The 14,373-nt window shown below is 43.1% G+C and overlaps 1 protein-coding gene and 1 pseudogene across 2 annotated transcripts; both read left to right on the top strand.

The window, feature by feature from the left end:
• Positions 1-1,200: 1,200 nt before the first annotated feature.
• On the top strand, positions 1,201-6,302 carry LOC146450650 (uncharacterized). Of its 2 annotated transcripts, XM_085100159.1 has the most exons (2): positions 1,201-4,809; positions 5,623-6,302. In XM_085100159.1, the coding sequence occupies exons 1-2, from the start codon at positions 1,433-1,435 to the stop codon at positions 5,984-5,986; spliced, it is 3,741 nt and encodes a 1,246-aa protein (XP_084956285.1). In that variant the 5' UTR covers positions 1,201-1,432; the 3' UTR covers positions 5,987-6,302. The 2 variants fall into 2 exon arrangements, with proteins under 2 accessions (XP_084956285.1, XP_084956284.1); XM_085100158.1 differs by having other exon boundaries at positions 1,201-6,302.
• Positions 6,152-10,164, top strand: LOC146450649 (uncharacterized; annotated as a pseudogene).
• Positions 10,165-14,373: the final 4,209 nt, after the last annotated feature.

Raw genomic sequence — 14,373 nt, 5'->3', positions numbered from 1 at the left:
TATTCAATGGCTGAGCCCCGTGTTCTAGTTCTGGGCGATTCTTTTATTCGCCGCTTGCGCCTTTTCCTGTCCCGTGATTCTTACGATTTCCACGTTGATTTCATGTTATCTCACCGTGCCATTATAAAATGGCACGGAGTCGGTGGCCGGATGGTTTCCAAAACGCTCCATCTTGACTTGAATGTTATCGAGTCCTTTCGACCGGAGATAGTTATAATGCAGTTGGGTTCCAACGATTTAACAGACTCCGACCCTTTACATGTTGGCTCAGCTATTGAAGATTTTGCTAGGCTCTTGCATGACACCTACGGTGTTAAGGTTATTTGCGTGTGCCAGACCATCATGCGCCAGGGCGCAGTGGTTTTTAATCGTAAGGCCAAGCTGTTAACGAAATACCTTCGGGTAGTTTTAGAGCCTATACCTTATGCTATCTTTTGGGCCCATAGGGGGTTTTGGCGCCCGACTCTGAACTTTTACGCACGTGATGGTGTGCATCTCAACTCCTTGGGTCAGAAAAAATACCATCGTAGTCTTAGGGGAGCAATCCTAAGGTCCTTGAGCCTGTTCAGTTTAATTTCGTCTTGTTGAATTTTCAACGTTTCATTTCATTTCCCAGTCGAGCTTTTTAAAGTTTACGTACTTGCCTCGCCATGCCTTTGTTTTAGTGACAGCCGTTGATGTTAACGATTTGCCGCCTTTATTTAATTGGGCGCATTCTATTTTGGCTGCACTCATTTTCCTTACAGTTCTACAGAACTGTTGTTTGCCTTTCGTGCATAACAGTTTGTATTTGCTGGCGTTGGCATAATTCATACTTTGTGTCCTGGTGAATATTATGAGTGTGCAATCCTATTCGACCGCCCTTAGTTGGGTGTGTCCTCAATGCACTTTGATATTCTTTTCCCAGGCATTCATGTCACTCAGTTCTTGCAACATGGCTCGCCATTTGGTTTTCAGCAGAGTTCGGTTATTCGTCACCACTATGTGTGCGTAATTTAGCCACATTTACCATTTGTGAAACAAAAACAAACAAACGAACAAAAAAAAAAAAAAACTCAAAAATAAATAAATAACTAAACATCCCGGCTCAGGCCTTTGATTAATTTGCTCCTCTTTGACTCACGCCGCTTTGATATCTTATCTTATCTCAGCGGAAACATATGCTTTTAGCCTTATCTTAATCTAATTACTTTTACTTATCTAAGTTATGCCTCTGTTGGTAGGACTGCTGTAATCGGTCAGCGGTGTTGCGCATGAGAACGAGTGTGAGTTGTGTGTAGAAAACATGGCCGACAGCCTGAATAAAGTATGATCGTTGTGTTAGCCAAGTTGTTCCTGTTCGCGCCTGTATCAGCTGGTCAACATGGTACCAGGAGTAGACGAACCTTCGCCTGAAGTTTACTGTGAGTTTTAGTTGTCCTGTTTAGACTGTATGTCATCGAACTGTGATTGCAATCGTTCGATAAGTTCCCGCCATTTTGTTGTCAAGTTGGTTCTTTCCATTTTCGTCGTGTTTGCTGTTATAATGGCGGGCACACCGGTCGGTTTTCCGGTCCCTCAGATGCAAGAAGGTTTAGACGATCGAGAAGCTCTAGATTGTTTTATCTTAGACTACATTGATTACTGTACGGTGATGGGATGGTTCGTTCCAAAAGCTGGCTGCAAATACGACTCTGGCAGCGAAGCAGGAGCGGCTCAGTGGAAAAATTCGGATTTGTGTATGTCGACGCTTCGTGCTACGCTTCCGCCGAGGATGAAGAGACTAATAAACCCAAGCAACAAGACTCTTGGTTTATCGGTCACAGATAATAGTAACCCAGTGAAAGTTCTCCAGGCTCTCATTAAGAGATTTGGAGGCAGTGTGAGTGTTCAAGCGGAGCGGACAAAAATGGGTCGCATGTTTCAAGCTGAAGGAGAGTCAATAAGTGCCTGGGAATGTCGAATAGTAGAGCGAGCAAAGTATTGTGAATATGGGGACTTTGAGGATCAAGCTTGTCGTGACAGGTTCATTGCTGGTTTAGTGGATGAAACTCTACAAGGAAAGTTGAATACTAATGGTCATCGGAATAAAGATGGAGTCATTGTAGCATTTCGTACTGTCGTCGAAATAGCTAAGAACTATGAATCTTCCACCGATGCGAAAAGACTGATGAGGCAAGTGCGGGGAGATCAGGAGCAAGTCAACTGGGCAGATAAAACCTCTCGTTCCAAAGGAAAGAATCCTCAGCCCCCAAGTGATAATCAGCGCAAAGGATCGTACCAAAATGAGTGCAATTATTGTGGGGCCAGGCCTAGTCACCCTAAAGAAAAGTGTCGTGCAGTTGTATTTAAGTACACATGTCGGAACTGTGGCAAGGAAGGGCACGTTGCCAAGAAGTGCATGAGAAAACCACAGAATGTGAATGCAGTGGATGAATCTGGGTCTGCTGTTGAACAAAACGTGTACCACTTGTTTACTTTAGACGTTCACTCTGTGAGAGCTGTTTCAGTACAGAAAGGGAAAAAGTTCTTTGCCGCAATCAAATTATCTGCAGCCAAAAATCATTTTGTTTGGAAAACACTCCAATTGGATACAGCTTCGACAACCAATACCCTGGCAGTGGATGATCTCTGGAGTATGTGTCCAGCAGGATTTGAAGTCAATTCCCTGATCCGGCCATCTCATGCTACTTTGCACACCTATGGAGGAGGTATCATTACACCTGTGGGGCAGGTCGAGTTAGTATGCGAAACTCAAGGAAAGTGTTACCCTCTTGAATTTCAGCTGTTGAGTAAAAAGGTCATGGGATCACAACCACCCCTCTTAAGTGGATCGGACTGTGTCAAGCTGGGGCTGATTGGGATAAAAGGAAGTACTTCGCTGTCAGCTCCAAGTGTCCGGAATAGCAAGGATATGATGGTGCATCAACTTCAATCAAGTTCCCAGGGGGACAGTGACACTACTGACTGGAACATCACTGCCACCACCCTCCAAGACACTGTTGTACAAGAGCCTACATCAGTTGTGTCAGGCCCACCCAGTAGTATTGATCCAGCCGCCCTTACCTGTGGAGATGAAAGTATTGCTGCAGTTGTTGCCGAAAAGAAATCTGTTGTGAGTAGTGTCGGCCAGTCTAGTGTTCCTCATGTGCCTGTTCCTTGGGGAAAGTTAACCAAGGCCATTGTCCTGGATGTTTTCAAGGATGTTCATACAGGGCTAGGAACTTTGGGCCCGCCTTTGCACATCTCCATGAACCCTAATGTGACTCCAGTTCAAGCCCATCCCCATCGGTGCCCTGTAGCTAAGGAGCCCAAAGTAGCGGAGGCAATACGGGACATGGAAAAACAGGGTATTTTAAAGAAAGTTACTGAGCCCACTGCGTGGATCTCTAACAGTGTCTACAGAGAAAAACCAGATGGTAGCTTACGTGTTTGTATTGACCCCAGTCAAACTATAAATAAAGCTATTGAAGTCCCAAAGTACCCAATTCCAACCGTTGATGAGTTACTGCCAAAATTGAGCAACGCAAAGATTTTTTCCTGTGTGAATGTGTACAAAGGATTCACTAACATTGTGCTGGATGAGAGTTCTTCATTTTTAACTACCATGCACACCCCAATAGGAAGATACCGTTGGTTGCGTATGCCGTTTGGTGTAAGTTTGGGCCCAGAAGAGTATCAGCGAAGGCAACACGAAGCGCTGGAGGGCTTGAAAGGTGTTGTTAACAAGGCAGATGACATCTTAGTCTTTGGAAGTGGAGAAACTGTCGAGGAGGCAGAAAAGGATCATGACATGAACTTATGGAACTTAATGTTGCGCTGCAAAGAAGTAAACCTTAAGTTAAACCCTAAGAAATTTCAATTCAAAGTCAAGCAAGTTACCTGGATGGGACATCTCCTCAGTGGCGATGGCATTTCCCCACATCCTGATCGTGTCCAAGCCATTGTTGACATGGACCCTCCTAAAGATGTTAAGGGGGTTCAACGTTTCGTGGGTATGTGCAACTATTTGTCACGGTTCACACCAAATCTTGCTGAAATTGTGAAGCCACTTACAGAGCTAACGCACGTCAACACAGTCTGGTCATGGTCCTCGCGGCATGACCAAGCCTTCAGAGAAGCCAAACGTGTCATGGCAAATGCAACGACGTTGAAGTTTTTTGATGTGAACAAACCATGTGTGTTACAAGTGGATGCCAGTGACACAGGCTTGGGAGGAGCATTGTTACAAGAGGGACAACCTGTGGCTTTCACCAGCTCCACATTGTCAGCCACTGAAATAAACTATGCTCCTATTGAAAAAGAGTGTTTGGCCATCAAAGTAGCATGCACCAAGTTCTATCAGTACCTGTATGGCAAGCAAGATGTTGTCGTCCATTCAGACCACCAACCGCTTGAAACTATTTTCAAGAAACCGTTGAGTAGTGCCCCCAAGCGCTTGCAGCGCATGATGCTTCAGCTTCAGTCATTCAAGTTCACAGTAGTATACAAGAAGGGCAAGTACATGTACTTGGCAGATACTTTGTCAAGAGCTGCTTTGAAGCAGCCTGCACCCTCTGGCACCCAAGAGGAAGTGTTTCAGTGTTACTTAGGGGATACTCAAGAGTTGTTCAGAGCAGAGCTTGAGTCCCTAGAACTAGATTCTTCCGAAATGCAGTCAAGTACCTTAGAGGAAATCAGAGTGGCAACACAAGGTGACCATATACTGTCTGTCCTTTGTCAGTTTGTGGCTCATGGCTGGCCAGCTGAAAAATCCCATGTTCCAACAGCGCTCCGTCATTATTACTCATGCCGGGATGAGCTTGCAGTATATCATGGTGTTTTGTACAAGTCCCATAAGGTCGTCATTTCCCTGCAATTACAGTCTACTATGGTGAGAAAACTTCACCAAGGCCACCAGGGTGGTGAAAGTATGGTGCGTCGAGCCCGAGAAGTGATGTATTGGCCTGGAATGCGAGCAGCGATTCTTCAAGAAAGTGCCAACTGTTCTGTGTGTGCTAGCTACAGTTCAGCATTGCCGAAAGAACCGATGTTGTCTCATGAAATTCCACATGGCCCTTGGAAGTTTATCTCACAAGACCTGTTCAAGCAAGGAGGACGGTGGTATGCTGTTACTGTAGACCACTACAGTGACTGGTTTGAAGTTGACCTACTAAATGAGGACATCACTGCGGCACATGTTATTTCAATTACAAAAGCACACTTTGCCCGCTATGGTGTTCCAGATAAGTTTCTGTCAGACAATGGGCCCCAGTATGTCTCTCAAGAGTTTGCGAATTTTGCCAAGGCTTATGATTTTCAGTTGATCACCCGATCGCCGTATTATGCAAGAGCCACCGGTAAAGCAGAATCTGCGGTAAAAGAAGCTAAAAAGATGCTGAAAAAGTCTGACCTGCTTACTGGTCTTTTAGAGCACAGAAATACACCGCCTCAGGGTATGACCTTCTCCCCAGCACAGAGGTTCCTTTGTCGTCGAACAAAGTCAAGTGTGCCTGTGTCTGAATCATTGTTACGCCAGTCTGTGCCACCAGTGACAGTGGTGCGCGAAGAGCATCTTGACAGAAGAGCTAAAGCAAAATCCTACTATGACAAAACTGCGAGTAAGGAGCTAGCACCGCTGGTTCCTGGGCAATTCGTTTACAGCAAACCCAATGATCATCACCGGGGTGAAAGGTGGAATTTTGGAGAGGTCTTAAATGAAGTGACACCACGCTCGTACCTCATTAAAACGCCAGACGGATTGGTTCGACGGAATAGAACCCACCTAAGACCTGCTGAGGCTTCGCTTTCATGTAATCAGCAACCTCTTGCACCACAGGCCGTGCCCGCTGACGAACAGCAAGAAGTGCCCACTTCAGACAGCCCTGTTGTTTCCGTTCCTACACCAGTTGAAGCAGTGCCGACCACTGATCATTCGGTTGGATCCACACCTTCTGCAGTTGAAAGTCCAATGCAAAAGTCTCGTTATGGTCGACCAATCCGCCCACCGCAGAGGCTAGACCTTTGACACTGAACAGTAAATGCTTGAAAATGCTGAGCGAGACACAACTCGAATTGTTAACTAACGTTGCTTGTTCCTGTTAGAATTTATTTTTTAATTTATTTTCTGTTTGTTTTTTTTCTTTTGTCCAGAAACATATTAAGGCATAATAGTTTCTTTTGAAAAGGGGGGATGTTGGTAGGACTGCTGTAATCGGTCAGCGGTGTTGCGCATGAGAACGAGTGTGAGTTGTGTGTAGAAAACATGGCCGACAGCCTGAATAAAGTATGATCGTTGTGTTAGCCAAGTTGTTCCTGTTCGCGCCTGTATCAGCTGGTCAACACCTCCTAAGCCGAAGCGTTCGTCCCAAACACGCACGCGAAGTTCTGCAAAGCGGGCACGTGTAACAACAGAACTGATCGAAACCCGCCCCGGCCCGAGTGATCAACAACAACCTGCAACCTCCACGGCCTCTCTTGGCCGTCAACATGCAGGCCCTCTCGGCCTCCATTTCTACCGCAGTGCAGCAAGCTGTCGCGGAGGCAATGAACGCGCAAGGCGCAGCCGCACCCAGCCAGGAGACACAGTCCTCCACGGACCAGTCAGTGGCCAATATAGTCGAAGCATCCTTGGCCGAGATCACCCAAGGTACTCCATCGCGTAGCGAAAACGTAGTCTCCTTAGCTGAGCCTGGGTTAGACTCGCCGGCTCCGAAACAAATTTTTTCTAGCGTGGCTGTTTCTCTTAGCAGTCGGGTGAGTTCCAAAGTCAAGGCCAAAATCTGGTCCAACGAATATCTTGATTTTGGAACTCTCCTCTCGTTTTCTCCCAATAATCAAAAGTATTCCCTGTCTCTCGCCTCTTCGGATGGTGAGACCACCCGCCCTCACTTAACTTTAGAACCTAGCCAACCAGTTAAAAAGATCCAAACTATCAACCAGTGGCTCTCGGCATTTAATATTTTTGTTGCGATCTATTCAGAAAAACTACCCACGGACACACCCAAGCTGATGAAATATTGTGAAATCGTTCGCGACATCGCTGCAAAACCAAGTGACTGGTTGTATTATGACGAACAATTTCGTTTCATAAGGCAATCAGCCCCTGCACAATACCGATGGGACGCGATTCACTGGGAACTTTGGCTGAAGGCTGTGACAAATTTTCGTCCGAAAACCCAATTTTCCTCGGACAAGGGACCACTGCGCTCCCGCTCCCAGTCCTTTCCAAAAGGCACATGCTGGCGTTTCCATGCGGGGAAGGTGTGCAACGGGTGCCGTTTCGAACACATTTGCTATAGGTGTGGCTCGAGACACCCTGCCGCACAGTGTTCCTCCAGCCAACCTAAAACACACCCCGTCAAAGCAGGCATTTCAACTGTCGCTGCACAAGCCAGTAACACCCGTAAAGGTGGATCGGCTTAATTTCCTTTTTCGCGGATACGACACTTCTCTCCGCCTTTATTTAGTTAATGGTTTTACTCTTGGGTTTCGCGTTGGTTTTGATGGGGAACGCTGCGCGTCGCACTCACCCAACCTTAAAAGCGCTTTAGACCAACCGCAAATCGTTCGGACCGAACTACGTAAAGAGTGTGAGGCCGGGAGGGTATGTGGTCCTTTCATTTGCCCTCCTTTTCCAAACTTTGTTTGTTCTCCTTTAGGCATTGTTCCCAAAAAAGACCCCTCTGAATTCCGTTTAATTCAACACCTATCGCACCCTCAGGGCAACTCAGTAAACGATAACATACCGGACGCACATTCTTCGGTTCACTACGCTTCTATTTCTGATGCCATCGCGGTACTTAAACGTTTAGGGGCTGGTTGCTTTTTGGCCAAAACCGATATTAAATCGGCCTTCAGGATTATTCCCATTCATCCGTCCATTTTCCTTTGCTAGGCATGAAATGGGATAATCAGTTTTACTTTGACGCATGTCTTCCTATGGGACTGTCATCCTCGTGTCAAATTTTTGAAGCTTTTAGTTCTTCCTTGGAGTGGATCTCCGTGCACCGATTTGGCGCATCCGGAGTTCTTCACATTCTTGACGACTTTCTTTTTATTGCGCGTACCAAAGAGCAATGCCGCACCGATTTAAGCAATTTTCTTCGCATGTGTGATTATCTCGGCGTGCCCATTGCTCAGGAAAAAACTTGTGGACCATCTCCAGTTCTACAATTTGCAGGTATCACACTTGATTCAATTAATCAGGAAGCTCGTTTGCCGGAAGATAAGCTTCAAAAATGCCGCCTATTACTTGAATCCTTTTGCAAACGTCGTAAAGTTACTTTGCGGGAATTACAGTCCCTAATAGGCCTATTAAATTTTACATGTTCTGTAATCGTCCCAGGGCGTGCTTTTCTTTGCCGCCTAATTGATCTCACTATTGGGGGAAGACGCCCACATCATCGCATTAGGCTCACTAAAGAAACCAAACACGATATGGAGGTATGGCTAACATTTCTGAGGGCATTTAATGGCCGTTCCTTTTTCTTGGATGATAAGTGGAACACATCTCCTCCTCTCGAACTGTATACCGATACGGCCGGATCAAAGGGCTATGGTGCTATCTTTGGCCCTCACTGGTTCTTCGGCTCTTTTACGGATCAGTGGCAATCCTTCAATATTACATTTCTCGAACTATTTCCTATTGCCCTCTCAGTGCGTATTTGGGGTTCTCAGATGGCTAACCGATGTATCGTGTTTGTTACTGATAACGCTCCGCTGGTCAGTATTATCAATCAACAGACATCCAAACACAAATTAGTTATGATATTGATCCGTGACTTGGTTCTAACTTGTCTTTCACGATTTCAGATAGCACGGTTCAAGGAACTTTCGCCCCAAGCAGACCAATTGCCAACAATAGTGCCCGAGATTCTTTTGCCGAAGAGTTGGTCGCTAACTTAGAGAGTCTCTTGAGCTCTGTATTGGCGTCAGGTTCGGGTCAGTCATACCGTAGAGCGTGGACACTATACCGTGAATTTCACGAGAAATTTTACAAGACAAAAGCCTTCCATTTACCGTTAACCACCGCGTCTTTGGCGCTTTTTATTTCTTTTCTTGACGGTAGAAATCTTTCGCCTTCGACTGTTCTTTCCTATCTATCGGCCATTGGTTACGTCCACAAGATGAAAGGTTTGCATGACCCCACAAAGGCTTTCCTTATTCTAAAACTTTTGACATCGCTCCGCCGTCAGAAATCGTGTGATGTCAGGTTACCGATATCTAAACCTATCTTGCATGACCTCATAAGCTCTCTCCAGCACACCAACTCTTCGGCAGCACAGCGTATACTTTTTTCAGCCATGTTTCTCACAGCTTTCTATGGTTTCTTTCGCATCGGTGAAATAGCGGCCAGGAGCGCGTGTCACACCACCGTAATTCCGTACGATAACATCCGATTCCTCGCATCCGGTGGGAAAATCCACTCTATTAAGATCACAATCACCCATTTCAAACATAATACTAGCAATCGCCCTTTTGACATTGTTATTCCTGGTGATGAATCTTCACCGTTTTGTCCTCTTAAGTTGATACTCTGGTATTGCCATCTCCGGGGTAACAACCCCGGTCCCCTATTCTGTCATGCAGAGAATACACCCATTACGGTTAACCAATTTAACACCGAACTTAGGCGCTGCTTAATTTTCTGTGGTTTGAATGCTCAACGCTATAAGAGCAACAGCTTTCGCATCGGCGCGGCTTGTCTCGCAGCGGACAAAGGTTTTTCTGACGCCCAGATTCGCGCTCTTGGCCGATGGAAGTCTGATGCCTTTAAACTTTACATTCGTAATTCTACATTACAAGGAATTCAATTTCGCATGGGTCAGTCACGGGCTGCCATGCAGCTTGTCTGTCATGTATATGTAGAACTTTTCCCTAATCGCTACTTAATTGGTGGTCACGCACGGGCTGCACCAAGTCGTGTTTGTAGCACTTTATAAAATCGTAACATTTCACAACGCCGCGCGTGTCTGCGTTGATGGTCAGTCAGGGGCTGCATCATCTCATACAAGGACTCTGCAGTGCGTTTCTTCACTGCAAAGTCTGTCTCGCTGTATCAATAAAAATAACTAAATAAATAACAAAGAGTGATGGTCAGACGGGGGCTGCATCATTTCTTAACGTAATATCAAGGATTCAAGTTTTACGCTTAAATAGCTCTCTCGTTGGTTGGTGAAGCGGGTCACGCAAGGGCTGCCACTTCCCGACCTACTTGCCCACGGGCTCTGCTGGCGTCTTGGTGGGGGTGCCACACTCTGTGGCTCTTTGGCGGTTTTTTTCCCCACCTTTTGCTGAAGAGATATTTAGTTTATTATATATTGGCAGATCTTGAAAATAAAGTTCGTCACCTTTGGTGGCCAAATTTTCTCCAATCAAATCCGACTCTGTGTTTATCTCCTCAGCAAACAAGTGCGCCGCCACGCAGAGCTCTTGGTCACGCAATGCAAGGTTTTTAGCGTCCTTCTTACCGAAAACATGGCTTGATATAAAAATCTCTATTTTACGCTCAAATTTAAGATAAGCATTTTTAGATAAAATTGTGGCCGAAGTTGACAGCTTCAAAGTAATTATGATATAATTAGGAGTGCAGCCCGAATTTCTTTATAAAACTTTTTCCAGTAACTGAAAAACATAGCTAACAGAAAATGAGCCGATTACTGTGCATAATGTAAAATAGAAGCTGTCATTTTACGGTATAATTTTAAAGACACACTAAGTTTTTTAGACAAAAAATAAAAAGGTAAAGTTTGGTTAGTTGTAAGCCAGAGACAACGCCCTTTTCAGTTATCATTTCAATTAAAGCTTCTTGCTTTAAATAAGCAAAGTCACGACTGAAATATTTTCCTTAAAAGCTATTTTATTTTTTAAATGGTCTAGAAAAAATGCATTAACAACAGAGACAGAATGTCTCAACCAAAGGGTGTTAATTAAGACGATGTATTTTCAAAATCATGTAACGTAAGATTAACAACTTCTTTGTCCACAAACCGACTGAAATAATTAGGAAACAGAAAGGTTAATGAAGGCAAAAAAAAAAAAAAAGAACAAAAATACGCGAACTCACAAACATATGTCTAAATTAACATGAATAATACAACTCTTAAAAGATTTTTCATTACAGAGCTGTTCTTTTCATCTTTCGCTTCCTCGCTGGCGGATCTACAGAACGTTCTAGATCCCAAATGAATTTCAATACTACCTCTTTTGAAAAGAGGGTTTGACATTATGACAATCAGAAAACTCATTTTACCAAATCTACAATTTATGATCTTTTACTGTTAACTTTGCTGCAAAGTGTCACCAACAGCTCTGTTACTTCCAATTTGTTTCCTTCCTTGTAACTGAAAATGGTCACGCGATCGTGGAAATGTCATAATTTACGATCACGCAATATTCAGAAAACATCTCTGTGGGGAAAGTGTGTTACAGTCACAGTGACATTTGGAGAGCTAGAACACTGACCACCTAAACTGATAAGTAAACACAGTCTTAACTGTGCACCCAAAGCCTAAAGAAACAAGCCTAAGGCATAAGATGTTTCAGTCGTGCACCTTATATGTTGCCATGGTTTGGTGAGAACCTTTACTTATCACATCTCTCATTTTGAAGATGGATAATAATACTAATAATAATAATAATAATAATAATAATAATAATAATAATAATAATAATAATAATACTTATAATAATAATAATAATAATAATAATAATAATAATAATAATAATAATAATACACTTTATTTAGAGAGGGTGGCACAGAACAGTTGAGGTAATGCGCCTGCAAGTGACATTTATCAACAAATAATGTTCAAAGAAAGACTGAAGCAACCGATATTTGAATTATTAAATAACAAGTCACTCTCAGGGCTAATATATTTTTGGGAGTAAGATTTAAAAGTTTTACTGCGTTTGTTTTAGCCGTAATCTCAACAGAAACACGCAAGTTGAAATTCACGTTCATGTCCACGAACTTCACGTCTCTCGAGAGCAATCTTGTTGTGCTATTATGGCGTCGCATTGATGTTGACTGTTGATCGTGACTGTGCAACGAGCGTCCTTGTAAAAGCCATTTTTCACTAGTTGTTCTGTTAGGAGAACAGTAACAGCTTCAAATCCATCTGCTCGACCGTTAACGTTGTCTTTGGTTTTGTACAAGTTCTCAAGATTCTTAGTCATCATTTTGTATAGCTTCCTCTAGCGGTTCCACAAGTCGTTTCTTGCAAATATGTAAGCACGAAGCAACAACAAGGAATATTAACACACCTGTCTGTCCAATAATGGATGGAACGCTCATTTCAAATTTATCCTCTACGCTCTCTTTGTTATACAGGCTGGAAAAATTACAGACAATCCCAAAATAGCGAACCTTCAAACAACAAATAAACGCACAGGACTTCACAGATTACATCTGACAGAGTGTTGAAACTACTACAAGGAATTATTTTAGACGAATCATGATCAGTTAAAAGTTGTAAATTATTAATGGTAAACATTGGATCGATCGAGCTACCCCTTATTTGTCCACTGTAAAAATGTAAATTTATTTCAAACTGTCGTGATACAAAAGCCATATTTCAGAGGGTGTCTGAGGTGACTCAATTAATAGGGAGCTTAAGCAACGACGACGGCTGACGGCAACGACAACGCCGCAAAACAATAGGTTAGATGAGCAAATACAATCGCTCTGCAAGTGCGTTTTACACTTTGGTACATTTCTTTGCCGTCCTCTGCAAAACAACAACGTGAAAGAACGTGAACGCACAATGGTGAATTTTTCATTTTCTTTCTTAACTTATACGCCACTCCTACCAATTTGGTTCCTGGATAGTTCGCCATTTTTTTAAAAGTTGAGCGAGTTGAAATAATCGCGAAGTAACACTAATGAAGAAAAGATATATTTATGGGTGACGTTTTCGTTTTCGTTGCCGTTGCCGTCGTTGTTGCTTAAGCTCCCTAATTATGAAATTGATTTGGAAACGCGACGAATGAGACTTGTTCTTTTTCATCCTTTCCGCGTTTTAGCGACTCCTATTTTAACCACGATGAACACGACAGCAAAGTGGACACCAATTTAACGGCCGATTTATCGACCGCAGAGAAAGAGCAAGTGGATATTAGACAACTCAGGGTAAACAACAAGAAACGAACTGAGAGGAAATGACTTAAAGCATCCACTAAGGCCAACACTTCAACTTACGGCCTAAAATTGTGGAGGTTTCATTTATTTAGCTTCGCCTAACTAAAATACAGATACAGATCTATATACATGATACGTAAAGAAATTATTAGGCAGGTAGACCACTAAAGCCAAGCCAATTACAGCGGATCCCACGTTAATTATTTAAAACTTAAAAACTAAAGCTACTAATAAATAAACAAGAAAAAAAAAACGGAAGTTCAAATTGCTAGAAGTAGCACGTCGGCGGGCACAGTAGAGTCCTCGCTATGTTGCACCTGGGACAGATTGTTCTCCAGGCTCTGATGTCGTCAACGTCGTACAGGTTCAGAGTGTTATTGTAATATTGAAGTAGTAAACTTTTAAATGAGGCCAGAGAGATGTGGCTTGTGCGAAGCTCAGCGGGCAGAACATTCCATGTGCGGCACGCACGTATGAAAAATGTGCGTTGATAAGTAATTATAACAGTTCGGTTTACGAAGCCAAAACTCTGGAATTCAATACCCGACTCATTCAGAACTATTCGATCTTTTAAGGTTTTTAAAAATAGCATTAGAAAATTGGACTTGTCAGGTTTACTATGAACAACAACTTTATAGCCGTCCATCATCTCGTGAAATTTACTTATTGTGATTTTTTTATTCCCATGCGAATAGATTTTACATTTTATTATTCTAGTTACTTGTATATAGCCACGATGTTTAGTTATTTTAATTCAGTTTAGTTTCGTGTGTAATACCTGAAAAGTAGCTAGTGAGCTGTCTCACTAAAGCTAAGCGTATCTACACAATAAACTTGACTTACCTTGACTTGATTGTTTTGTTCAACGAGGATTGAAGTAAAATGGAATTGCAATACTGAAGGGCAATTAGCCAGGCCATATAAGCATGCAAATCGATGAAGAAATTTCGTATTTTCATGAACAGAGTAAAGTATTTTTAAATGGAAAGGTATATTGGTAAGTTTTTACGTTAAAATTATACAGTCGTTACTGCCTATCACTGTCACCAGTAAAAATGAGTTACAATCTGGGACAAAAGAATTAAACAGTTTAAATGAACAGCACCCCTTACCTTTTTTAATGTTCTTTTTGTCAACAACGACTTAAATTCTATCAACATTGGACCAGGGAGTGGCATATTTCTTGAATTCTATCCCAGATTATAGTTCGTGATCTGACGGTAGTTGAAAGATCTGACCGTTGAGCTCCATGGCTCGGGTTGGCTCTCGCCAAA

Source organism: Pavona decussata, unplaced genomic scaffold (genome assembly GCF_977016875.1).
Source record: "Pavona decussata unplaced genomic scaffold, jaPavDecu1.1 SCAFFOLD_437, whole genome shotgun sequence".
In the NCBI taxonomy this organism is placed as follows: domain Eukaryota; kingdom Metazoa; phylum Cnidaria; class Anthozoa; order Scleractinia; family Agariciidae; genus Pavona; species Pavona decussata.
The sequence above is the reverse complement of the archived record's forward strand: the minus strand, read 5'-3'. Positions and strand labels throughout refer to the sequence as shown.

Excerpts from the sequence above, each read along its gene's own strand:
- LOC146450650 (XM_085100158.1), top strand. The coding sequence starts at position 1,433 with ATGTCATCGAACTGTGATTGCAATCGTTCGATAAGTTCCCGCCATTTT.